This window comes from Phyllopteryx taeniolatus, chromosome 11 (assembly GCF_024500385.1).
Source record: "Phyllopteryx taeniolatus isolate TA_2022b chromosome 11, UOR_Ptae_1.2, whole genome shotgun sequence".
In the NCBI taxonomy this organism is placed as follows: domain Eukaryota; kingdom Metazoa; phylum Chordata; class Actinopteri; order Syngnathiformes; family Syngnathidae; genus Phyllopteryx; species Phyllopteryx taeniolatus.
Window position 1 is genome coordinate 14,550,578 of NC_084512.1, and position 27,568 is coordinate 14,578,145.

A 27,568-nucleotide genomic window follows, 5' to 3' on the forward strand; every position below is an offset into this window, starting at 1 on the left:
CAAGTTTGAATCACCAACACCACGGTAGAACAAAATACTCAAATCTTTTGGTCATTTATTTATTTTTTTTTCAACTGAAGTATTCATTTTATTTAAGGCTTTTTGAGGAAAAGTGAATGCTTGAAGCTCCGTATGTTTTAAATCAGCTCCTAACTACATGAGATAAACCGATTCAGCCAATTAAGTATCAAAACTCTGCCACCAAATTTGTAGATTATAAAATAGACTGGAAGGTGGATCAATTTGTTGAATGAGGCAGCACAGGGAGTGTAAATAATGTGAGGACGAAGAACAGGAAACACCTAGACAGGGATGCAACATACCTATAGCGTGTGTTACATGAAGTGTTAATGAGTGGGTGTTAATTTGGGGAGATGGTCAGTTGCAAATTAAAATGGTTATGAACAGTGTTTAAAAAAACAAACAGACAGCATTGTAAACAGAACAACAAATGGTAAATATTTTCCCCAAATAAAGAACAAAAATCCCCAAAGGAAATAACCCACTAAAAATCTAAATATTTTTTGAATAAACTTAAATCAACTTAAATTATAATAATAACATGATAGTGAACTCAAGATCGTGCTTTGTCATTGCTTTTTTTGTAATGAAAACGATGCAGTCTATTAAAAGTGTTGGATTTGTATGCTATAATAGTCATTTTTATGATTGATTTTACTTTTCAGTTTTTATTTATTAAGCTCCACTTAAAGTCAAAGTCACATTATCTCTTGGACAAAATATGTTGTTCCTATCTTGGTTATCAGCCTAATAGCATTTAATTTATTACGCATTAGAGGATTTGAACAACTACAACTGGGATTTAATTTTAAATGAATATTCCCCGTGTTACACTGTATGAGTAAACCTCTATGTGAAAATATAATACAGAGACCCACAAAAATTCATTTATGTTCCATTTCCAAAGTGAATTATAAATAAATGAAAGATGTCTTATTATTTTTTATGTAGTCATAGAGAATGTGTTGGAAAAATAATAATAATGCAAAACATTTCCACTCAAGAAGGTGCAGTACAAGAGAGAGCATGCATGATGAAATTAAGTTTAGTTAAGAAAATAAAATAGGGAAATATAACTATTATATTACCAGTTTGTGCCATAAATTTAGCAGATTCAGCTTGCTCCTGCAGGGCCTTTGTGTCATGAACTGATCTTGGCCGCTGACTTTTTACTGTATGCTCTCCGATCATTCCATATTCTATGAGACAAAATAGAGGTTGATATGAAAACTAGGCTTAGACAACAAAACTTATTACATACTCTTGGTCAGGGTGTTGGGAACAACTGCAGTACATGGCTCGAAACAAAGACCACACATGTTTGTATTTAATCTGTCCTTCACTCTAGGGCATAGAACAATGCAACAAAGTTAAGGGTGAACTCAAATTATTACTTGAGCTTGTAAGCAGTGTCGACACATAGCAAACATGCAAATTAACTCACATCGCTTTTACTTGACTACCACGTCAATCAAGCTGGCACCCCTCCCTCCCACTCTCCCGCCTACCCAGAAAAGAAAAGGAAACCAAAATGAAAGTAAAATGTGTAAACTGTAAGAAAGCCACAGAGGAGGGGGTCATGGACATAACATGCGATTGATCCACAGTTTCCTCTATTGTTTCATTTAATTATGTTTGACTCAGTCCAAATGACTGTGAATGTATTGTGTACTTTTGTAACGCATGCTCACTTTGTTCTTCCACACAAGGACAAAGTGCTATGACAACACTGACAAAAGGAAAGCTTTATTCAACCATTTTATTCAAGCAACTTTATATATTTATATATTTCCAATAACTGACTAAACTTCTGCCAGCAACTAATTCCAATGCACTTTTGAGTGGTAGACAACACAACTTGTGACAGTGTGGTCCTCGTGAGGTGATTTAATCATTCCAAAATGCAGAGCAGGTGATGGATAAAAGATAAAAGTCAAAGCAATCACATTGCTTATATTAATAAATCAGGCAATAGAAAGCCCCAGTCTATGAAAAATGCCGAGTTCCTCCTTATGATGAAGCCGAAACCCACGTCCTTAACTGATCGTGTTCCGATGAACGTCCCGATGGAAATCACTTATGCATTGACTAGGTTTAAAAGTTGCAATAACAATAATGTATTCATTTGCAATATATATTATTCTGCCATTTCAGTTATGACAGTGCAGATGAGAAAATAGCAGAGGTGTGGACTCTCGTCACATGACTTGGACTTGATTCATAAATTTGATGACTCTTGACTTGACAAGATGTTAAAAGACTTGCAACTTGACTTGGACTTGAACAGCAGTGACTTGTGATTTGACTTGGACTGTGTCCCATGCTTTTATTGCATAGCTAATTCTTATTGTCTTTAAGGAGTCCACAACCTGTTGGGCACACTCCGGGAAAGGAATTGAGCAAGAGGTCATTCTTTCACACACTACCTTAAAGTGATGGTTACATTGGGGGTGTGGGTGAGGGGGGGGGGGGGGGGACAAACAAAAATCAACAACAACAAAAATTGTACAACGTAAATCAGCAATAAATGTGACAGCTAAATAAAGCTATGCATTCCAAGAACCACTGTCAACATACTCAGAAGCGACAACGACATCTAATGTAACAATAAGGACATTAATTATTGCAAAAAAATCTAACAAAAATAAATAAATAAATTGGATTCCGGGAATCGCGCGGCTTGACGTCATGCTTGTTTTCGTTAGCATTAGCAGCTACCTTTGTGAGCGATCACTCGAATAGTTACACTGCGGGTCGGCCGTGCGCTGTGTGGGCTTCCTGTAAATTCTCATTTAGTCAGTGTAGAGCTCTCAATAATTAGTCTTGTACTGTATATCTTTTTTTATTCACTTCATTTACCAATCTATCAGGACACAGCTAACATGAAACTACCTTCTTCTTCATGTCCTTTTCTTCGCCTTTTCTGCTTTTACACAGTGCCCCCTAGTATAAAATTGTACTTTTATAACAAGATGACAAACTCGTGTTCCTCTTTTTTAAAATTAATAACTTATGTTTTTGATACTCACAAGAAATACCAAGTTTAAACTTAAATCTATTTATATCTGTGTTAGAAATTGCCTCACTATAAATGTTTGGAGACAAGAAAATGCAGTTTCCTGCTACATGCACAATGTGAATTAAAGAAAAATACTGTTATCAAAAAAAAAATGAGGAAACCAACTGGTTGTTCATTATTAAGTGAATGTCTCATTTTCTCTTGTGTGTTCATAATAGCTCTTTAACCAAGCAAAAGTATATTTTATCCTTATACTTGATTATTTTGATGGAATTGTCACTAGAATACCCGATTACTAATTGCAGCATTACTGGATGCAAATTCTTATTTGTGACAGGTCTGTTTGTCACTTCAGAAATAAAGAGAGAAAAAGTAAGTCGTAGCATAGTATTTTCAAAGAATAAGTGAAAGTGTACTATCAATTGGTTTTGAAAGGGCAATAAACTAAGCCCCCCCCCCCCCCCCCCGCCCCTTGACAACTGGTCTTGAAGGTGTAAAAATCTTGATCAGCCCCCTAGTTTTCTTATAAAGTTTCAGTGCACTTGTTTATAATTTTTTTTTTTATATATATACAAATATGGATTTTAAAATATATTGAATATATGAATGCAGTATATAATATATACATAATTAAACAAATATTATATATATATATATATATATATATATATATATATATATATATATAGGTAGCATGACTCGAAAGGACTCAAAACTCAAAGTGTAGGACTTGTGACTTGACTCCGGACTTGAATGTCTCGACTTGAGACTTGACTCAGGACTTGAGAGTGAAGACTTGAGACTTACTTGTGACTTGCAAAACAATGACTTGGTCCCATCTCTGGAAAATAGTCTTCTAGTACATGTGTTTGTAATTCATCCAAAGGTGTTTGCTGCTTGTGTCTTGAATTCTGTGGCATTATTAATATGTTTTGCAAATGATGCGTAATTGGCTGGTGAGTCTCACTCCACTGAGTCATAATTAATTGCTCCTCATTTTAGTCACTACGTGAAAAATAATGTTTAGTGTTGTGTGAGTTTTGTTGAATCGTGTAACAAATTTGTGCCTGAGCATGTTTAGACTATGTTGAGACAATGCTATCTTCAGAGAAATTGAATTTTAAAACTGATGTGTCTTCATTCAAGATTTTTGAGGAATCAAATTGTTGGCATCCATCAAATAGCAGATTTGTTCAAGATAGAAATCCATCATAGTCATTTTATTTCTTTAGATGAGATGAGTCATTAACTTGAACAGGCCTGCATAAAATCTGGCAAGCATCACAAATTTCTTGACGACAGATTAGAAATGTGATTTATTTTTTTTGCTACTACAATGAGAAGAGTCAGCAAAATATTAAGGAATGTCAATAGTCCACTAATGAAATAATGTATGTCTTACTTACTATGCATTGCTATAAGATTGAAAACAGGCAGACAGATTACTTTGAGAGGAAGCCCCCATAAATAAAATGTGATGTATTTATTTGGTTATGTAAATTCAGGTGCAAAGTGCCGGATACAAATATTAACACAATGTAGCAAGTTTAAATATTATTTTGCAAGTTTAAATATTACTTTCAAGTCTTAATACTAATTCAGAGATCACGTTTTATGTGCGTCCCGCGTTTGAGATGCACAAAAATTAGCAGGGACGCATGAAGCATATTCATTCTGCCTCTGTAGACACATGGTTTGAGACCCGCCCTACGTATGTATGTACGTGTGTGTGAGTGTGTGTGTGTGTGCCTGCGTGTGTTGATGAAGACCTTCCACACACAGCGAATCAAAATTACAAATCCTGTCTTGGTGCTAGCCAGTCTGAGGCAGAGTCGGGCGAGTTGGACACAGGGGTTTTTTCTGCAATGGATACATTTTCATTTTTGTGTTAACACCCGCCGCGCCATTCACGATGAAGCAAGCCGCTGCAAGAATAGAATTTGCTTCGTAGAGGCACGCAACTGGGACACTTATGGAAAAGTTAACTGTTTATTACATTCGCTAGCCGGTAAGCTAACAAGCTAGCGAGCTAAGGGCTGGAGCTTAAAAGCTCACTCGACCGCGACAATATCATTCAAATGTCAGCACTCAGAGTTGTGTGTGTGTTCCCCACATAACACACACACACACACACACACACATACATATGGGAAAGTTAACTGTTTATAAACCATACCAACAGCGGCACAAGTTATCAATATTCAAGCAATAGTTGACTTCAGCAAACTCATTTGCAGCGTCATTAGACTGACAGGTAAAGGTCTCACATGACAGTCCAGCAGCTCGAGGGCGGGTCTTATTTTACATTTCATTTATCCTTTATTTAATCAGGTAAAAGCTTATTTATAAAATCTCTTTTTCAAAAGCCAAGAGGCAGCAGAAGTCATACAAGCATCAGAAATTATACAGTACATAACACGACCACATTCATACAATAAATAAAAATAAAGATTAAAAAATAACAGTGATATTAAAATATATGGGCGGAACGGTGGAACATCTGCCTCACAGTTCTGAGGACCTGTTCAAATCCGGCGTCGCCTGTGTGGAGTTTGCATGTTCTACTTGTGCCTGCGTGGGTTTTCTCCAGGTACTCCGGTTTCCTCCCACATCCCAAAAACATGCATGGTAGGTTAATTAAAGACTCTAAATTGCCCATTAGTGTGAATGTGAGTGCAAATGGTTGGTATGTGCCCTGCGACTGGCTGGCGACCAGTTCAAGTTGTACCCCGCCTCTCGGCCAAAGATAGCTCGATGGATTCAAATGTATGGTATCGAGTACATACATTTTGTTTCTTAAATTCATTCAAATTTGGCAGGCTTTAAGACATTTTGGGGACTTTTCAGTGGGTTAATGAGTCTAAAACTATGTGCCAAATGTTTGATATTTGTTTAAGCGCAATTTTTGTGGACAGAGCCCGAGTCTGATTTATTTATATTTTTCATGTATCTAAGATATTTTATTTTGTTCTACATTACAATGGCAATGTTCAATGTTCTTTAGAATTGAAAGTTAATTGTTCTTAAAAAGGCTGAACTTGAATTATTATGCTCTATAATGTCATTATTTCAGTGGCATAAAAAAAAAATCAAAGATAGTATCGCTTATTGTGATAATTTTGGGGAAAATATATCATTCTAAAAAAATCTGCTATAGTGGAAGGCTGAAACAATATATTGAGAGAGAGCAAGAGCAATGGAAAACACAAAAATATGGTACAAATTTTACATAGAAAAATCTGCAATATAGCGGGACAGCCAAGCAACAACCGTCATATTACTGTGTCTGTACTCCGTGATGATAAGTTGCAGAGACTCATTGTTCCAGGGATGGAACTCATTGTTTCAAGATATGTGCATCCTGGGACTTACATAGTCTTAAGTGTAAAATGATCTCTGATAATTAACAAGCCTTACATTTGGCCTCTTTAAACCTACACATACCCTGAAAAGAAAACGTCCTCATTTTGACGCCCCCCCCCCCCCCACACACACACACACACACTCAAAATCAGTCAATCAAAAATAGCCAGAAAAACATCAATCATCTTTTTTATAGATTCTTTGAACATGAAACCTGCAATCAGTCCAAGTAAGAAGGTAAACAATTCTTTTAAAAGGTGTAAGGATCACTTTTTAAGGTCAGATGGCAGATACAGCCGTGCCTCAAGTTTCTAACAGCTTCACATCAACAAATCATCAGACGTTTGGGAATGAGATTTGGCTATTTCCAGCTAAAGCATGCTGCTCTCAATTTTAAGAAACTGATTGGTTGACCCTTATGAGTCACACTGCTTTGCACAATAATCTCATCTTCCGAATTTTTGAAAAGGAATACAAGTTTTTGCTTCTGTTGGATTCCTAAACTGGTCCCTCAGGGTTGCATTAGTTTGTATTCCAAAAGCGGAACAACAAAAGCAGTTGACGAATGGGAAAGTCTTGTACTGTGGTACTTTGATTTATGAGTTTAATTTGTACCATGACCAGGCTTGTAACTCAACTCACGCATATCTCAAATCAACTTTCCTAATGGAATGGAATGAATGCATACAATTAATCTGTTCCAGCCCCACCAAAACACAAACATAAAAAAATATTTTTTTAATTAAAAATAAAATCAAATAATAATAGCACTCTTTTGTACTTGGGTATGGTTGGGTATCGTTTGAATTTGAGCGATTGTGGTCCCGCTTCCGGTTCCTCATTTTGATTTCAGTTCCAAATGATTCTCGATTCCGATTCTTTTAGCGGGGTGGGTCAAAAACGTTTGCCTAGTTTAAATAAGGGGTGTCCAAATTATAAGCATACCTTTTTTTAGCAAAGGCTAAAATGAACATTCGATTCAGAGTTCTTTAAAGCCAGTATCAATACCATTTTATATTCCATTAGCATTTCTTTGATGTATTCAGGACCTAAACCATTTAGTGATTTCTAGACAAGCAGCAGAACTTTAAAATCTATTCAAAAGATGACTGGGAGCCAGTGTAAAGACTTTACAATTGGAGAAATATGCTCTGACATCTTTGTTCTGAACCCGAGGTGCAGCATTCTGAATGAGCTGCATCTTTTTAATCCTCTTTTGGGGGAGTCCAGTCAGAAGACCCTTACAATAGTCAAGTCTATTTGAAATAAAAGCATGGATGAGCTTCTCCTGGTGTGCTTAGCACTTGCAAGCCTTCGCTCTGAATATGTTCTTCAGATGGTAGAAGGCAGTTTTAGTCATTGATTTGATATGACTGTTGAAAGTCAGGTTGGAATCTATCAGTACACCAAGGTTTCGGACTTGGTCTTTGGTTTTTAAAGAGAGTAAGTCCAGGTATTTACTAACAGCAATCCTCTTTTCTTTATTGCCAAAAACAATTATCTCAGTTTTGTTGTGGTTAAATTGAAGAAAATGTTGGCTCATCCAGTTATTTATATATATAAATTACTGTACTGTATGCTGTATAATACACAGATCTGATGGTGGAACTTAGCTCTAACTAATTATTTTTGCTTTCTGTTTCGATTTATGTTAACCTTCAACTGGGAGTAGCAATAAAGACCTTGAAGCAAGCATAAATAGCCTCTGTTTTGAAGAATTCTTAACTATCTGCTAAACTGGTGCTTGTTGTGGAGTTTGCTGCCGCCATCTAGTGGTCGTAACTCAAAACAAGGAAAACAAAAACGATTACTTGTATGTCAAAAAACTTGATTTGGGTCACTTTGATAGTAACACAAATGATTAGCAAACGCGGCCACCAGGCTGTGACTTAACAGGAAGGCAGAGTTGAAATGTTGATTTGCCATCATGCTGGACTATTTTCTCTCATCCATGCCAAGCTATTTCTGTGAGCCTGATTTGTAGGGCACAAGAGGTTTTCAGAGCCGTCACAGCTCAGCAATGCTCTCAGGCCTAATTAGCGGCCATATTTACAAATATATTCCAGCATGATTTAATAAATGTCCCACAACTAATTATGTGCCGTATACTTGACAAACAAGACAAGATGCAACGCACAGTCAAAGGGATTCCAAGTTCCCTGTGAACGTAACCTTTGTCGGGACACTGGCTTTGATCAGCTGCATGTTGGGAATTTTAGGCTGAAAGCATTAGCAGTGATCCCGTGAGCCATATCGTCACCCTATGTCAAACCTTGCCTGTACCCTTGCCTGTACTGCAGACCATTGGGAGCAGGGGTGCCACCTGTGCAAATATGTCACTTTGGGCACCACCATGTCAATGTTGTAAATTGGAAATGCTACTTTCAATGCAACTTTCTAGGGCCCCTGTCAGTCATTCGTCCTTACAATCGGCATCACTCCTCACGGTAGCCCTGAGTGGGAGTAGTTTATTTTTCTTGTCCTCGATATATTCCTGATCGACAATCTCAAACGGGGCTCTTCATTACTGCTGCACTTTGAAGAGTTTAAAATCCCAAAATAGCGACAAGCATTTAGTCCATGCAGACCAAGAAGAGGAATACCTCATTACTCAATGCTTTTCTTTGATCCACTTCGCAACAGCTGAGCTTAGGAGGCTGGCACAATGTAGTTGAATGTGATGCTATTTTAGGCTTTGCAAGGTGCTTAAACCCAGTTTTAGATAAGCTCTGACAATGGTGAATGGCAAGAATGCATATAAAATGTAACCAACAAAAGGTCTATCAGGATAGGATTTTAGGATAAGTGAGTACTTGTTATTGTATTTTTTGTGTGTACTGTCCATCCATCCATCTTTCCATTATCATGTGCACGAATTGGTGGTGACGCAAATTGGGAATTGAGTTGGCCCGATTAATGAATCAGAATGAACCTTAGAATATCATACTACTAACTTCACTCTGACAAGAGCTGCAACTGCTGCCACACAGCGGTTGCTTAAAAAAACAAACAAAACCAAAAAACTCACGATTTTTAGCTCGTGTTTATGACTAAAGCCATTTTGATTTTCTGTGCATAGTTTCTGCGCATCCTCCATAAAGATGATGATCTCAGCAGAAAAAGTCATCCAATAGCCGAGCCCGAGGACCTGGGCGGAGCTTCATGGCAGCGCTACAACCGAAGTCGGAAAGGAGCCATTGCTGGATGAGGACAGCGACCGTAGCAGAATGAAAGGGAGAAAGTTATGCAGCAGGATCCAACACCGCGTGGCAGATGACGAGCTTGCTAGAAGGGAGGCAGCTGGTCCCAGCCAGCGAGGATTTACAGCAACGAGACGCAAAACCAACTCGGGTTCTACCTTTGGCCACGGTACGGCAAGGAATTCTGGTTAAAGTACGCTATTTTAAACTAAAAAGAAAAACTTTTCTGCAGGGAGAAGCGACAGCCAAAACACACCAGTGTACTCTCTTTCTGGTTCAATGGATAATTTTCAAAAATCCCTACTACATACAGACACACTCATATTCACACCTATGGGGGCAATTTAGTCTTCAGTGAAACCTAACATACATATTTTTGGAATGGGGGAGGAAGTCGGAATACCCAGAGAACACCCACGCAAGCACAGCGTTAACATTCAAACTCCACTCAGAAAGTGCTTCCCCATGCCGCCATGTGTTTACAAAATAGATAAAATGGAGACAATAAAGTGCTCAAATACTATTAGTTGTATTTTACATTTGGACTTTGGACACTGGAAAAAAGAGAACGGCTACAATCACCAAAATGTCAAAAAAAAAAAAAAAAATGATGAGATGAGAAAAAACAATATAGAAATATTTTATTAATATCTCTAAGACAACTTCTGAATATTTTCCCACTTTCAACTAATAAAAAATGACTTTAAATAATTTTCTACAATGTTATACATACAGTAGATGGTATGGATTGTTTTGTAATTCATTGTAATAATGATGATGATGATGATAAAGATGGCATAATGAATCACGTATTGGCAATGAAAAAGGTTTCCCAAGTCACATCTGAGTATCAGAAAAGTCAGAAACCATCTTCTCTTACAGTTATTACTGATTGATTATTATTGAGTTATTATGTACAGCTGTTACACCACCACTTTAACACTGGGACAATCTCAAAGATGGACCACTACAAGATTTAAATAAAAAGAGTCAATTTGTGCTTCATTGAGAAAATGAGGGGGTTGCTCTGAATTGGAAAATTGTCATCATATTATCTATCATATTTCTTCTGCCATCTGTTTGCTTGCTCTTGACTCCTAATGACTCAGATTCCAGCCAAATTACAATTTCATGCAGCCTCCACTGCACCTCATTGAAAAGGATGTGAACTCGCCCAAAGACAAGATAATATACAGACGGGCACAGGCAGAGCAGTGTGTTGTAAGCCAGTTTAATGCATTTTGTTGCACTGATGTGCAAGCAATGAGCGCCATCTCAAAAAAGAATCCTATAGATAATTTGCAAGCTAAATCACAGGGTTATTGAGCAGTACCACGCTGGGCAACCTAGATGGAGCTCTGACGTTATCAAAGCACTGCATCAAAGAAGCCCTGTTGCTGGGTGCTATAAGCAGATGATCCCTCTCGTACGGAAGCGGCGCGCACACACACACACACACACACACAGAGTCATACAGGCTTTGACAATCTTGTTTTTATATCATTTCAATACATCCAAACAAGCATAAATTGAATCTGTGCTGCGGTTAAAAGCCCCAACGTTTAATGCATATTCCACAAACTAAGCATGACTCTATAATGATGTGCCACTGCGAGAATAAGACAGAAAACTAATATTTCCTAATAAAAGGCTGGAAAGTTTAAATAACACAAGGGAAACTGAAAATATCACCCGCAACAAATGAAAGACACTCCCTTTCTGCTTCATCTACTCACAAAGATTTACCCTCTGCATGATAATGCGAGGAATGTATAGTGATTTCAGTTCCGCTGCATGATGCTATCAGAAAATGGATCCGCCCATGGAACATTTTCAAGTGAAAGTGATGCCAAGCTTGCAGCTTATAACTAGCAAGATCCCTAGCTTTTTCTAAAAAAAACAAATAAAAAAAAAAAAAAAACAAACAAAAAAAAAAGTGCACTGAACCACCCATGAGTAAAATTGCTGCTGCTGCAGGGCACAACTGAAAAGGACTACTGTGCACCGACAGAAACAAGGATGGAAGCAGATTACTAATGAAACCGAGTCAGGAAACATGGATAGTGTTTTGTAAACACAAAATTGTGTACTGCATCTCATACTTACATTCAGGATACTACCTTCATTTGGGGAAGGGTGTCATCCCTTGACAGTTTATAATTATCCATTTATCCGTCTATTTTCTATTGTGCTTGTCCTCATATGGGTCACAGGTGACCTGGAGCCTACTCAGTATTACTTTGGGTGAGAGGCAGTACACTCAGGACTGGTCGCCAGTCAATTTCAGGCCGCATTTAGACAAACATCCATTCTCACTAACATTCACACCTATTGACAATCGAAAGTCGTAAAACATTCATTGTTTTCCATAGGGGGGATGGCAGAGTACCAGGAAAAACCCACGCACGGTCAAAACATGCATACACGAACCCAGAGCCTTTCGTCTGTGAGGCAGACTCCCTAGTCCCCTGTGCATCACTTTTTAAGTATTTAACGCTTATTCTTATTGTCTTCATCCTGCGATTGAATGGCAACCAAGCCATGGTGTACCCGAGCTATTGCTCAGAGTCAGCTAGGTTAGACTCCAGCTCACTTGTAAGCCAATGAGTACAAGAGGTATGGAAACTGGATGAATAGTTTTCACCTGTCATTGAGTTTTGTTGTGTGTCATTTAGCAGGATCACGCAGGTGTAACTTTGGACAGATTTTTTGCCACCAAATTGTCACTTGGCTAAAAATAAATAAATGAAATAAAAATAGGGATTGACAAATTTGTTTCTTCCCATTGCAACTCCCTGCTACACAATGAAAATGTTACGGTGTCGTTCACAGTCTACCACACTATCCCAACCATTTAACATTGTGGAGCTGCTTATAGCAAGGAAGACTACGTTATTATTTCACTTTATTGAGGAGGTATACACAGGTGGGGACACATTCTTGCACAGTTTTAACCATTACATTAGATGGCCCATGCCACAAAGTATGTACAGTACCGTATAAATTGTATGTGGCGCACACAATAAAGTCAACCCCGACTTAACGTTACTTATAGAGTGTTGCTGCATGGGCCATGAGTCCACAGAACCTAAATTTCTTTGCCAGGAATCCTTTCTGTTGATATGCAGACCTTGGCGGAGCTCTGCGCTCTACAGACTCCCTTTCAAGTTAAATATCCTTTTGTAGGTTAAGGGTAAAATGACTGCCATAGAGGGAAATGTCTGTGTGAAGAGACATTGAGAAAGTACTGAAGCAGCTCTTGGCATCAATATGGAAACACACAGGCCCAGTAGATGACCTGGCACTAACACACACACCGCAAAGCTCGATGCCACCATGCCAAGCCGTGCATCTGTCAAGTGGGAAACATGACACATTTTTATAACACCTTTTGCATCCACCGCCAGGTTTCAGACAGTATATCTTGTCCTTTTATGAGATATTTTGCTTGGCATGCCAAGTAGTGACCTTGGTTTTACTGGAGTCGTAGTTTCCACACTCATGGAAATTCCCGCATTTCCAAACTAAAGATAGACATCAGAAATAAAAAAAGAGCAAAACACAATGAGGGCATTTTCACCTTTAGGAGAGAATGGATGACCACATTTTGAAGGAAGATAAATCATTTCCAACAAGCCCCAAATGAGATTTTCATAATTCATGCTGTCAGTTTTTCCACAGCTCCAATCATGTCTGCTCCTTTTGCAGCGGTAAAACCCAGAGCTTCAGACTGCCACCCTGCATCTATCAGCGTGGGGAACATTGTGTCATATGCAAGTTAGTCATGAGGAAGATGCCTGCAACATGCCCTGTCTTGGCTCATTGACTAAGCTCATGTTAAAGCAAATATCCTCTCAAAAATAATTACAAGGACACAGTGGCGATGCTAAAAAATGTCCTTAGACAAGAGCACAACAGCGGCGAGATGGGATTTTTATTTAATGGATTCTGATACCGAGTTTGGGAACATCACATCACATTTATTACACTTGTTTCATAGACATGCATGGCTGCACAGGACTGTACTTGCATTTTCCATGTATTATTGAGTCACTTTTTTTTGCTTCAGTCCCATTTTAAACAAAAACATATTTCAATAATTTCCTGGTAGTATAGGTTGAATTACTGTACACTAAGTCATGTTAGAAATAGTTTACCAATGCATTTTATGCAAACGATTTACTATTCTAACGATATTTTTGATGATTCTAAATTTGGGGCGGTGCAGTATTGTCATGACATTTTTTTAAGAAAACAGAATCGTACAAAGGAAGAGATATATTGATTGACTGAAATCAATGTTGTTTGGTCACACGCACATCATGACCTTGTGGCTAAACGATGCGTCCAAGTGATGATGCTATCCCCCACAAGAGGCCCGCCCTGTGCGATCGCACATTTAACATATGCCAATTGCTGCCACTGCCTGCGTGAGTGTGCTGCTCATTTCTACCTGAATTGTGTTATTTCCTCACATGAGTCAGCCAATCAGCTCGTTCCTTACCCTTCCATCTTCCTCAGCTGATTCTTGTTGCGTAAAGTCAGTGTGAATACAAGCTCCTGTTTTATCCAGTCTTTGTCATAGTTATCAGTCCCATGGAACTGGGTATGCAAGTTTTTTTTATTCATGAATACACATAATTATATGTGCAAAATGCATTTCAGAAGATGCTATTCAGGAACTGAGGAGTAAAAAATGTAGAATGTAAAAAAAAAGTGCAAACCAAATAACATTTTAATTATATGTGCATTTCACACAAGTTGAGGTGGAAAAACTGCATGTAAAAAAAAGTGTAAAAAATATAAAAACAATGGATTAGCAAATGATTCATTGATGTTTTGTGACAGAAGAGTCTCTGCTAGGATGAAGGGCAAAGTTTATAAGACAGTGGTGAGGCCAGCCATGATGTAGGGATTAGAGACAGTGGCACTGAAGAGACAACAGGAAGCAGAGCTGGAGGTGGCGGAAATGAAGATGTTGAGGTTCGCTCTCGGAGTGACCAGGTTGGATGAAATTAGAAATGAGCTCATCAGAGGGACAGCCAAGGTTAGATGTTTTGGAGACAAAGTTAGAGAGAGCAGACTTCGATGGTTTGGACACGTCCAGAGGAGAGAGAGTCAGTATATTGGTAAAAGGATGATTAAGATGGAGCTGCTAGAGGAAGACCAAAGAGAAGGTTGATGGATGTCGTGAGGGAAGACATGAGGGCATTTGGTGTTCGGAGGAGGACGCAGGAGATAGGCTTACATGGAAAAGGATGACACGCTGTGGCGAGCCCTAAAGGGACAAGCCGAGAGGAAAAGAAGAAGAAGAGTTAGAAAGTGCTCGTGTGTTTTTGGGACATACTTGGCAAAATAAAGATGATTCTGATTCTGATTCTGAAGGGTGATGAGGATGGAGCTGCCAGACAAGAGAGCTAGAGGAAGACCAAAGAGAAGGTTGATGGATGTAGTGAGGGAAGACATGAGGGCAGTTGGTGTTCAAGAGGAGGATGCAGGAGATAGTCTTACATGGAAAAGGATGACACGCTGTGGCGACCCCAAACGGGACAAGCCGAAGGGGAAAGAAGATCAAATGATTCATTTATGCAGATTATAATTATTTTACAGTGACTTAGTAATAACTGTCTCATGGGGGAATTTGCTGGGTTTTGCCTGCTCACACTATCAAAATAAGCATACAAGCATTGGCATGTAAATAAGGAAATACATGATTAGAGAAAATTCCAGCATTCCTTGACGTCTGTTGTAATACTGACATCATTTGTTGTGATGCAAATACAGCTTTCATAATGCTGTTGATCAGCATAGGTTCTTTGTTGTATTTTGAGTAGAACATTGACTGAAATCAATGTCATTTGGTCACGTCGTGACCTTGTGGCTAAACGATGCGTCCAAGTGATGATGCATGGAAAAGATTTGAAAAAATACAAGTGAATCCAAAGTAAAATGGGCCAAATATTGGATAGGTTAAATAAAACCTAAGATGGAGTGGAATGATTAATCCGTGACAGCTTCTTGTTATAGGCACCGGGCAAGGCAGCCAAGAGTGGCATTAGTATTGGGAATTAATTGTTTTTTAATGTGCACGTCTCCACGATGCAACGCCACAAAGCTATGCACCATTACTGTGGTCAATTAGCCATTCAACATTTTACCGTTGGCCCAGTGTATGGAATTGATTACCACGTCACAAGCTTTGCTTTGCTTTCCCTGATGTTACCATGTCTAGAATATTCATTGTTAAGGGGGAGAAAAAAACTCATACATTTAACGAGAAACTATTTAGATTACAGTCCAAAATCTCAACCCTAATCATTCCATATGGATTCAATGAAGTGCTACAGGATTTTCCATTATTTGTACCATTTTTTCCCCAAGTCAGCAGTCTTATTAGAACTGGTCAACAAAATTGCATTATTATCAGTGTTGGTGGTAATGCGTCTTTTTGAGGTAATGAGCAATGTAATGTGTTTATCTTTATAAAATAGTAACCAGATTATAGTTTTATTGTTTAATATCATCTTGCGTTACTATATTGGATATAAAACTGAGTCAGCTGGGATAAGCTCCAACACGCCCGCGACCCTAGTGAGGATATGGAAATGGATGGAAGTATTTATGTTGATTTAAAAAAAAGGTTGTCTTTATTTTATTTTAAAAAAATGTATTCTTAAACATTACTGTTAAAAATGCACTTCCAAAATAGTATTGGCAAAACCGGTTCTCATTTTTATGCTGAGGCAGTGTTGTTGGCATCTGCTGAATGCAACTAATAAAGTTACTTTAATCTCGGCTAGTTACTTTTAAAATCAAGTAATCAATAGAGTAACGATGTTACTTTTCAAAATAATCAGTAAAAATCACCATCCGCACAACAGGTCCTAGAGTGATGGCAGTTTTGGTGCATATGCTGATGTTGGCCATTGATTTCCCAATTACGCTCTTTTCTGTCATTTTAACACCGCTCCATTTTTCTTGGGGTTGTCTGAAAAAGCTCTAGAAGTTAATCCTTTGGCTGCTTCCTTCATTCTGTTTTTGAAACACACACTCTGTCCTTTCAGTGGACAGAAGAGAAGCAAAGCAGCACAGTCACCACAAAGAAACAGCGTTAAAAGCCCATTGCGCCGACATTCCCAGTTCCTTTGGCTGAATAGCCTCTCTGATTTATTCTGGGCAAGATCATATTGTTGTCGATGTACCTGGCTGTTATGCAGTGAAAAAAAAAAAAAATCTTTCACAAGAAGTAACATGTTCCTGTGTTCAATTACTAACAGAGGCAGGAAAAAAGTTGCAGTTACAGAAATGGACGTCTGCTACGAATCATTATAGTGTACATTTCTCGTCTTTTAATGGTGATATTGCATGTGTGCATTCCTAAATTTCTTACAGTGTGGGAATTCATCAAAGCACATTTTAGAGATACTAATGACAGTTAGGAATGCGGCTGAACATGTTAAATCATAACTATGCACTGCTGTCATGGGTTATTGTAATCAACATTTCCCTTTGCACAGCTACGTGCGACTCCTTTTTTCACTTAACATGAGCTTCTGTGAGCAGGCTTAATGAGCTTTCAGTAGAGAAAACCTACGCTTATAATTTTCGCTCTCATCAACAAAATGTAAAAAAAAAAAAAAGTCTTTTCACGTCCCCTTTTCGTTTAATCTAATGAGAATCTTTTAAGGCTAAAGTTCAACAACACCAAAAGCTACATTTTTGCGCTGCGCTCGCTTGTGAAGATACTAGAAAAGGATAAAGGCACCATAATAATTCAGCCTATCCTTTCACCTCATTATGGCATGTAAGAGGCACTGATGAATGCACATTTTCTATATTTCCTCACACTTTTAAATTGGACCACGCTCAATGGGGACATAAATCAGCAGTATTCACACAGTAATTGAATCTCCATGGACATACGATGATATAGAAAGTGAGGGTACTCAGAGGGCAAGCTATAGTACTTTAAAAGAGAACGAGTACCACACACTATAAGGAATATTGCACTTGGTCATTGAAGAGTATTTTTTTTTCATATTGAAATCAAATGTTACGGTACATGATATAGAACGTGAGGGTACTCAGAGGGCAAGCTATAGTACTTTAAAAGAGAACGGGTACCACACACTATAAGGAATATTGCACTTGGTCATTGAAGAGTATTTGTTTTTCATATTGAAATCAAATGTTACGGTACATGATATAGAACATGAGGGTACTCAGAGGGCAAGCTATAGTACTTTAAAAGAGAACAAGTACCACACACTATAAGGAATATTGCAGTTGGTCATTGAATAGTATTTTTTTTTCATATTGAAATCAAATGTCAATTGTATATATTATTACAATATTTTAGTCCAATTTCCCCTGGTAGATGGTGCAGTTGAGGTTGCGTTAGGGCTCAAGAATTACCTCCATTATGAGCATGTTAGAACTGCATTTGTAAAAAGAAAAAAAAATGTTTTGTTTGCTTTTGTTTTTGTTTTGATCAAACAACATTTATCCTAACATCCATATTCTATATTGCTTGTCCTAAACAGGGTCGCAGCTGAGCTGGAGCCTATCCCAGCTGACTTAAGGCGAGGGGCGGGGTACACCCTGCACTGGTAGCCAGCCTATTGCAGGGAACATGTAGACAGAAAAACATTCACACTCACATCCATACCAAAGGAAATTTACAGTCTTCAATTAGGCTAACATGCATGCTTTTGAAATGTAAGAGGAAGCTTGAATAGAGATTCCAAACACAAACTTCAGAACAGGGCAGACATGCTAATCACGATGCCAAAAAACTTCAACCACGAAAACCATGTTTTTCCTATTCAGGAATAAAAAAAAAAAAAAAATCTTAATCAAGGAATAATTGGCTTTACTATTATTTAAGGTGCGGAATTCAGTGCCGCAGTTATGTTAATATGTTACCTAATTATTGTCTCTGCAGTTCATTAAGGTTTTATGGTTAAGGGTTAGGGTTAGGGGTGAGGATAGTTTGACCTTGGAATGGAAAGGACTGAGCCCTGCCGCGAAGAGCAAAAATTATTTATGATATTATATATTTATGATTTATACTGTATTGTAATTGCCTATAGATGCCACAAGATAGTGGAAAGGGACTACTTTTGACTCAAAAAAGCTCCTCAACTCACCTTAACACCATTCCTTTGCATCAAGATAATACGAGATGGCACCAAAGCAAAAATGTGATTGCACAAAAACAGCAAACATTTCAGTTTTTCAAGCAAATAATGGAGGATAGGTTTCAGAAAAATACGTGAATAAGTGAATTTGTAAATGCTCAACTGAAAATATGCAGGCGTTCACTGCTAGTCATCCATCCATCCATTTTCTGTACCGCTTATCCTCACTAGGATCGCGGGCGTGCTGGAGCCCATCTCAGCTATCTTCGGGCGAGAGGCGGGATACACGCTGAACTGGTCGTCAGCCAATCGCAGGGCACATAGAAACAAACAACCATTCGGACTCACATTCACACCTATGGGCAATTTTAGAGTTTTCAATTAACCTACCATGCATATTTTGGGGATGTTGGAGGAAACCGGATTACCCGGAGAAAACCCACGCAGGCACAGGAAGAACATGCAAACTCCACAAAGGAGGGGCCGGGATATGAACCCCGGTCCTCAGAACAGTGAGGCAGATGTGCTAACCAGTTGACCACCGTGCCGCCACTGTTAATCAATATTAATTATTTTGTATGAGAAAAACTATTCTCACAATACAAATCAGAGGTTGACAAACAATGCAGAACACAATTGTTTTCCTCATTGCACTTTTACTCCAATTTTCTCATTATACACCAGGGGTGACCAACAGTATTCCTAACAATATAGCTCACCAGTGATGGGACATTGTGATTTATGTTGTAGAAGTGATTGTTTGAAAATGTGAACACTTGTAGAGATTTAGAGAAATAGAGTGTTGCATATACTTATTTATCTGTCGTGCTGATAATTGCATTGAGAAATCATTAGCATGAAAAGGGCCTTCACGTCGATGAATATTATGTATTATTAACAGTAACATACACTGTAATTAAAGGTAATTAGAGTACATTTGTATTTAATCAGTACCCAAGTGCTACTGTAGCTCTCATTTTCACAAAGGTTAGTGACCCCTCTTTTACACTATGACACCTCATTGACACAAAATTATTCATTGATGAAAAAATGTTGCATCAGGTGTCAACAGTACAACACAAGGTCGCTTTGACTGATTACGTTTAGCTTATTCTGGAACTAATTTGGCTGCCCCGCTGATGCCGTATTCATTTATATCAGGCACTGCAGTATAAATATCATCTCAAACACATTAGCAAGATTGGAAAAGGGGGCGGGCAAGCACCATTCAGTATACTTTCAGTGACTGCAATTTGAGGTTATGGTGACTGTGTCAGATTACAAGCAGACATGAATGACGGATTGATCCGAATAGAGCTGACAGTCTGAAAGATCAGCGTGCTCAGGCCTCTCATTTATTGGCTGTCTGAGAGACAAAGTATTTTCGTGTCGCAGACACAGAAGTCAATACGTAATGAGGGTCTTGGAATCAAAGACAGAACTCTGATCCATTTAACATGCGGCAGGACCGAGGGCAAGCAATTGCCTCTCAAAAGGAGAAAAGGTTGTTTGCAAGCCTCAACCTTTCCTCAGTAATGGTGAACCACAAAAACGTTTTAGTCCTCATTTACGCTCAGCCCATCTACAGTAAATCTTTTTGCCACGGATAACAACAATCACTTTTCATTGTAGCTATACCAACTCCAGATGTATCAATGTTGAACCTCCAAAATTGAATGTCACAAAAGCGGTAAAGTTTGGAGTTCAATCAACATGTTCTGATCTGAGACTTAAACTCAGTGATTTTCCAAAGGATTAACTACACAAGTGTGTTCAGTTTTTCTTGTGCGTTTCTTTGGTATGATGACACCATACAAGCACATGTCATTGTGATAGCAAAGAGGAAAACCGTGCTAAACCATAAAACAGAAAATGTATTTTATTGCAATAAGAGAAACATGGAAGCATCTTGCTGCTCAGTACAATATGAGCAATACAATATGTCAATTACTAACACAAATAACATTTTAAGCAGAATTTAATGTAAATGACATAAAATAAAAGGACAATATCAAATACTGTAACTGACATGAAAATGACCAGAGAAAGTGATCACCAACATATTCAAGGTATGATTCTACCGCCTGAAAATATGTATTCTTCTTTTTCTCAACCAACCATATGGCCTACCAATTACTACAGGACATCTCTATATCAACAAATTCCAGCAGTACCTATAAAACGCCACTAGGTGTCAGTATCACGCTGCAAACACCTTCCTGTTCCTTTTTCATGTGCCTGGGAGTTGTCGTCAAAGAATGAGTAGGTAAAATTTGTGTTTTATTACACAGTGGCTAATTATTATTATTTATAATCATCTTTATACTGGTATGACCGTTGTCATGCTGTACTAAAAATAAATAAATCACTTGTATCAATCCCTTGTATTGTAATCACTTAATGAAGGTTTAATGTTTGCAACAGTGTGAGCCAAGAAATAATTATTTTACTTTCCACTTTGTAAAATAAAATAATTGTTTTGAATTTAGATTATCTGTATTTATAGCTGTGTTTTTTTGGGAGGGGACTGAATGGGCTTTTTTTTTCTATAAAGGGGACTAACAGATTTCTTCTTTTCAGACCTCAATCCAAACATGTCCAATGCAAAATCAGACAAAGACTGGGTTTTGCTTATCCACAAGCATTGTCTGGGTCCTCTTCACAATCAAACAAAGACACCAAATCCATGTAACAGCACATATATTTGGCCAATAGCAATTTTGGTAATTTCGAAATATTGCTGATTTCTTATTCCCATATTATGCACATGATTGCGGTTTAGCACCAAGTAGCCATATAGATTTATATGCGTCCCACTGTGCAAGTTAGTCAAGTTTCCCTTTAAAACTTGAAGAGAAGGCAAGCCGTGTTCAAATTCGTAAAAATAGGCTTATATAACTTTATAGATCAGTCTAAGTAACACTGCAGAACATTTCATTGTTGTTTTGTTTTTTGTCAATAAAAGAAAAAGCTTGATACCTTCACACTGCATCTTTTCTTCTTTTTCCCAATGTTGAATTCACAGTGCACTACCATTAACATAATAATCCTAATATGTTTTTTCCATCGGCCAAGGTGCTGAATCATGACAGAATCCATTAAGACACCCCTCATCAGTCCTGAGAAACATTAAGCACAGAACTGAAAGAAAGCAAAAATCTATTTTGATTTAAAAGCTGATAAAAATAAGTTTTTGTTATAAAGTAAAGGAGGAAAGAGGGACTGTCTTTTGAGTCAGTATTAAATACATAAAAATATGTAAACGATTTAACATGTATACAAGTTTTCCGTACCTGAATATACAGGTAACTAAGTATAATATAGGATTTTGTATTTATTATACTATGCAAACAGTTTTTTTGTTTGTATTTCACCAGCTTAATATAAATCTTAGCAAATTTTAATAGTTACATACCGCACTCTAGGGCTGCACATTCATTCTCATGGTATTATAAATACACAATGTACAATGTTATATTTTTTATTTTTGTGCTTTAGTCCACTTTGATGCTGTAAATCATGGCTAGTAAAGGCTACGGTAATAGTAGTCACCATTATTACAGTGTATGAATATGTAATATAATATTGGCAATAGAAGGCAATAAGTTAATAAAAACAGCAAATACCTGTTCATGCCTACAGGCATGATAATACGTATATAATAATAATAAGTATAGAACATTTATTAAGATATTACTTTGCAAATGTGCAGTATGGGAAGCATTTTTCTAATCCAGACACTTTCTCTATGACTACATTTATTGTTCAATGTAAATGCAACATGTTGTAAACACCATTGCCAAGGCCAGCGCACCAAAGAGAGGAAACTTGATTCATTATCTGACTTTCTCAATAATTCACTACCAATGAGTCCTTTCTTTTTCTTCATTTTTCAAAAACTGTCTCAGCCAACTGTGACTCAGCAGCATGTCATTAGTGGCGTCCGATGTAGTCAAAGTACAACTGCTTTTTTTTTCCCACTTCAAGCGCTTCATCGCACGTCAGAGACTTATTTTCTCTGACTTCACTTGATCTTATGACAGATGCAGAGGAAGTAACACCCATGGGGAATATCACAAAAACTCAAATCAGCAGGAGATTTTCCTTCATTATCATTTCCCTGCAATGTCAGTGCCGTATGGCTGTAGCTTCACTTCCAACTTTTCCTTTTTCCCTACTTTTCTCTCTTCTTTCTTTGTAGATCTGAGCAAAGGACACCAGCACCACCATCCTATTAAAGGAGAGTTAGAGTACACCTCCTGGATTAAAATGCTATTCATTTGCCTTTTGGACTGTGTCAAGAAGCTTTTCATGGCCTTTGAAATATTACAAGGAGTCATAGAAAAAGAAAGAGCAACCAAAATTAGCAGTTTGATATCAAGGTGGAGGTTGGAGTTTTATTCTCCTGTTGGTATGCAAAGTCCTTAAATGTTTCTAATAGAAAGTAAACTTGTTGTCATGGGGTAACCAGGACTGAAGTTCTCATAGACCCATCTTGAGTAAAAGTGCAAATAATAAGCCTTATCCTATTTACTGGCTCTTTGGAATCACCTGCTAACAGACTAATTACGCAATTTCTCATTTGACGTAGGTCATCACAAAGCAGTTTAATATGAGCTCATTTTTTATAGTTCAAAAGACAGATGGCTCAAATACCGTATATTGATACACTCCATTAAAAATCCGTAAAGGTTGAAGCAGACCAACTGGACTGTTCTTGTGTGTTGAAGACGTTTCACCTTTAATCCCACCTTTAATCTCCAAACATGATATACCAATGCATTTCAAATCCACCAATACCCTCAGACCAAAGCTGGTTCACACCAAGGACAAAAGCCTGAGAAGCAAACTCAGCAATGTTGTTTACGCGGTGCAATGCAGTGAGGAGTTCAATGACCTCCACATCAGAGAGATGAAGCAACCGCTTCAGAGGCCCATGGTGCAGCATCGGTGGCCAGCTTCTTCGGGTCCAGAATTAAGATAGAAAAGCCATTTCTAAACATAACAGGATGTTTGCGACATCACCTATCATCTGCATAAAACAACGTCCTGCCATCTCTCGCTGCAAAGGTCGCTTCATTCAATGAAAAGAGTGGCCCTGACGAGCTGTGTTGCAGCAAAATGTGTGAACGATGGATTAGTAAACAGGACCGCCGTTTCACCAACCACACAAGACAACAAAAACAACCTATTGTTGACCACCCGCAAGGAACATACCGACCAAGGCATAAATAGGGAGACTCCGTGCCTAAAATTTTAGAATTTAAGAAGCCTTTTTGATTAAAGGTGAAACGTCTTCAACAAACAGGAATGGTCCAGTTGCCTTAATTTAACCTTTGCAGATTACCATGACCTGGATGACAGTGAATCAGTCGAAAAACTTTACCGAAAAAACATTGTGCATTTTCCTCTACTTTTTTTGTCTATCACGTTTCACAAGTGTATCATCGATAAGGAAAATGGTAACAATTATAAAGTTAGAAATAAAAATAACATCGAAAGCAATGCTCCTCAAAGGGCCCGTTTGCTACACACGATGCATTTTACAAATAAATGTTTTTTGTCATTTACTGAACAAAATGATGGAAAATTTAAAGAGGAAAAATGTTAAATCATGTCAAAATGCGTGCTAAAAAAATAGGAGTATTTTGTGTCTATCCGAACTAAGATGGGCATTTGACTATTCCTTAATGTAATAGTTATTTTTTAAGATTATTAATTGGGTGGGAGAATCTTTTGCTGAATGTTCTGTGCGACTGGCTTGATGCCAGTGTTGTACTAGAATAATTGCAGAATAATACAGAATAGTTGTGTTTGAGTCACTGTTTATATTTGAACTTGCATGAATCCCAATGGTTACCCAATATGTTAACATGCAATCCAATACCATGCATTCCATTACCAAAATAAAGGCACTCACACATCCAAAGAACATTTGTATTCATATTTTTGTAAGATTTATTTTTTTAAGTCATAACCTATCTGCAGCTTCCAAAATCACTCGGGTGGTACCTTCTATCTATTCAAGAGCATCTGAGGGAAGACATGGGGAGGGCAAAGTGTGGCTTCAGTCAGAACAAGATCTCTTTTGTTTGCTACTTCTGTGAGCATCACTGCTATGCTGCGGTGTCTGCTTGAATTAGCCACTGTCCAGGAAAATAACTGTTTGTCATCCCCAAGTGAAGCAGCAATATTGTCGCCACTTTCCCTTCTACTTCAGCTGCAATCAAAATGTGTCACATTCAAGATTAAAACACTACCTAATGTGTGAATCGGCCGACAGACTTTTAGTCTTTTCAATCGGGAGGAGTAGATATGGAGTATCCTCCATAACACTTGAAAATTAAATCTAAGGATGAGGAGAAGGGAATCATATGCCTAGTTCTTGTTACCAAGCAACCATGCAGTCAAAAATCTGCACACATTTCTGTCCATGTTCAAGGCAGGGTGCAAGGAGTGTGTGTCTTTGTGGGGGCCTCCATCTCCGTCAAGCACTCATTTTGGATAAAGGCGATTAAAGGGCCAAACCCTGAGAGTTTGGACAGTGAATCAAGTGTAAGAGTGGTGCTTGAAATGTCTTTAATGAGAGCTTGGCTCAGTTAGAGGCATAACTGAAATGCACAAGTGGATGTGACTTGAATCCAGATGCAGCTGGCCGGGTCGGTCAGCTCATGCAATTTTAGTGAAAAGAACAAGGTGGGAGGCAAACTGTGTAATCCCACTGAATACATTTTGAAGCCTATATCATCAGTTCATAATATACTGGATTGGGTTGCACTTTGTTATGCTTATGTACAGTATCTCTTGACATATTTTATTTCTTAGAGAAGTATGGAAGAGTCCTGGGTCAGGATAAAATTTTATTGCTTTTTAGCTGTTAACATTCGAGTCATTTATTGATTTCACAGGTGATACATCTCATATGCTTTATTGGAGGCATATGCTCGTTGATAACAAAACATATTCAATTCCCTAATAGTGGACTTTTCCTGATGCGTTGCCCACTTGAATAAATAAACACCTCCCCTCTGGAAAAAAAATTACAACTGGTATCACAAGGGGGCTATAATTACCTTTGCTGATAACACCCCATGTTTTGTTTTCCCCAAAAATGTTTGTGTTCTAATGGAACTTGTTAGTTATTAAGTTTATTAAGTTTGTAACTACCACAATATTGATGCTAGTTCTGTCAGCACGTTGATGGAGTTTCCTATTTTGTGATAGCATTAAGCACTTTCATAAGGCAACGTTATGTGATTTAGATAAATACACAGCGCGTAATTCTTGTAGTTTTATGTTTGGGCTGGCAATAAAAAGCTTGAAGCAAGCACTTGGCATCTTTGAAAAAATGTTCACTACCTGCCAACTTCTAGCACCTGTATTTGAAATGTTTGCTTACATTCATTCATTCATCTTCCGTACTGCTTATTCTCACTAAGGTCGCGGGCGTGCTGCCTATCCCAGCTAACTGTGGGCGAGAGGCGGGGTACACCCTGAACTGGTCGCCAGCCAATCGGCCTTCACATAGAAACAAACAATCATTCACACTCACATTCAAACCTACGGGCAATATAGAGTCTTCAATTAACCTACCATGCATGTTTTGGGATGTGGGAGGAAACCGATGTACCCGGAGAAAACCCACCCACCCAATCTCCACCGTGCCACCTTTTTGCTTACAAATCAAAGCAAAAAAATTGGCAACAGCTCGTATCTAAAGTAAACTCTTAAGTAGAGGTATCGCTGTATATAAGATATAATATGTTGTGTTCTCCTGTCAAGCCTCAGTATTCGCAGAGGTTAGGGGCAAGACCCGCCGTGAATAGCAAAAACTATTTATAAGTGTATATGTTAATAGTTTAAACCATCTAAAGCCCAAACTGTTATCCAAAAACACTGATATAATTTCAAACTCATCTTACATTACCCTTAAGAATACAATAAATGGCTTACAGCTAAGCATGTAAAATATACTCAGACAAAGCCAAACTGCGAGCAGCGATGACGATGGTGACAGCTGAGGTAGAAGTTCTCAAAAAAATTTTTTTTAAATCCTAACAAACAATGCTGGACTTCCAGTCAAGTCGCATGCGGGGCAACATTATCTCCTGTCCAGAGGCCCAAGTAAAAAGTCAACAGTCAACACCATCACTATTCAGCGTGTCCACTGGCTGGGGAGACCCTTACCAGTTAACCCACCCCATCTGATCGCCGCAAAGTTCCAACACTCCCTGCAGAACGTTTTTGTGAAGATGAAAGATGCCTAAGGATATGTTTCTCTGCATTTTGTGATGCCAATGCCACCTCGCCAGCTCTTCTACCATGTAAGTACTGTTTCCAAGAAGAAAAAATGGAATCACCATTGTCCTAATGAACTCTCGGCACACGGGAAACATGGCACCTCTTCTATAGCTTTCCTTTTTCTGTATTCCTCTGTCGTGGTTCGTTTATTCCCACACAACAAACCCACACTCGCCCCTGTCCGCCCCAACGCACATATTAGTTACTGTTTTACCCGTCACTTGTGTTTGTTGTTTATGTTAGCAATGTTACATTGTTACAATCTAACAGTCTCTATTTGTTGCTTATGGTAATGTTAGCATGAAATAACTTTTTGTCATTCCAGTGACTGATTTATGAGCTATTGTTCTATACTAATGTGGAACAGTAGTTCATAAATTAATAAATACATTTCTGCTCTAGCAATATAAGTCCTTAGTTTGTGGTTAAATCAGAAAATGGATGGATGGATGGATGGATGGATGGATTGAAAATGGCATTTGTTCAAAATGCAAAAATGATTAAGATTATGGACTATACCATGA

At 38.1% G+C, this 27,568-nt stretch overlaps 1 protein-coding gene across 10 annotated transcripts in view; it reads right to left on the reverse strand.

Moving 5' to 3' along the window:
• adgrb3 (adhesion G protein-coupled receptor B3) overlaps positions 1–27,568 on the reverse strand; it is a 145,713-nt gene that overhangs the window by 82,795 nt on the left and 35,350 nt on the right. For 7 of the 10 annotated variants that reach the window (XM_061790021.1, XM_061790023.1, XM_061790024.1 and 4 more), the window contains exon 3: positions 1,110–1,220. The exons of 2 other annotated variants lie outside the window; for them this stretch is intronic. In XM_061790021.1, the coding sequence (XP_061646005.1) occupies positions 1,110–1,220 (111 nt within the window). Of the gene's footprint in view, positions 1–1,109; positions 1,221–2,739; positions 2,909–27,568 lie in introns of those variants that run through there. One more of the 10 variants, XM_061790026.1, reaches the window with a different exon arrangement.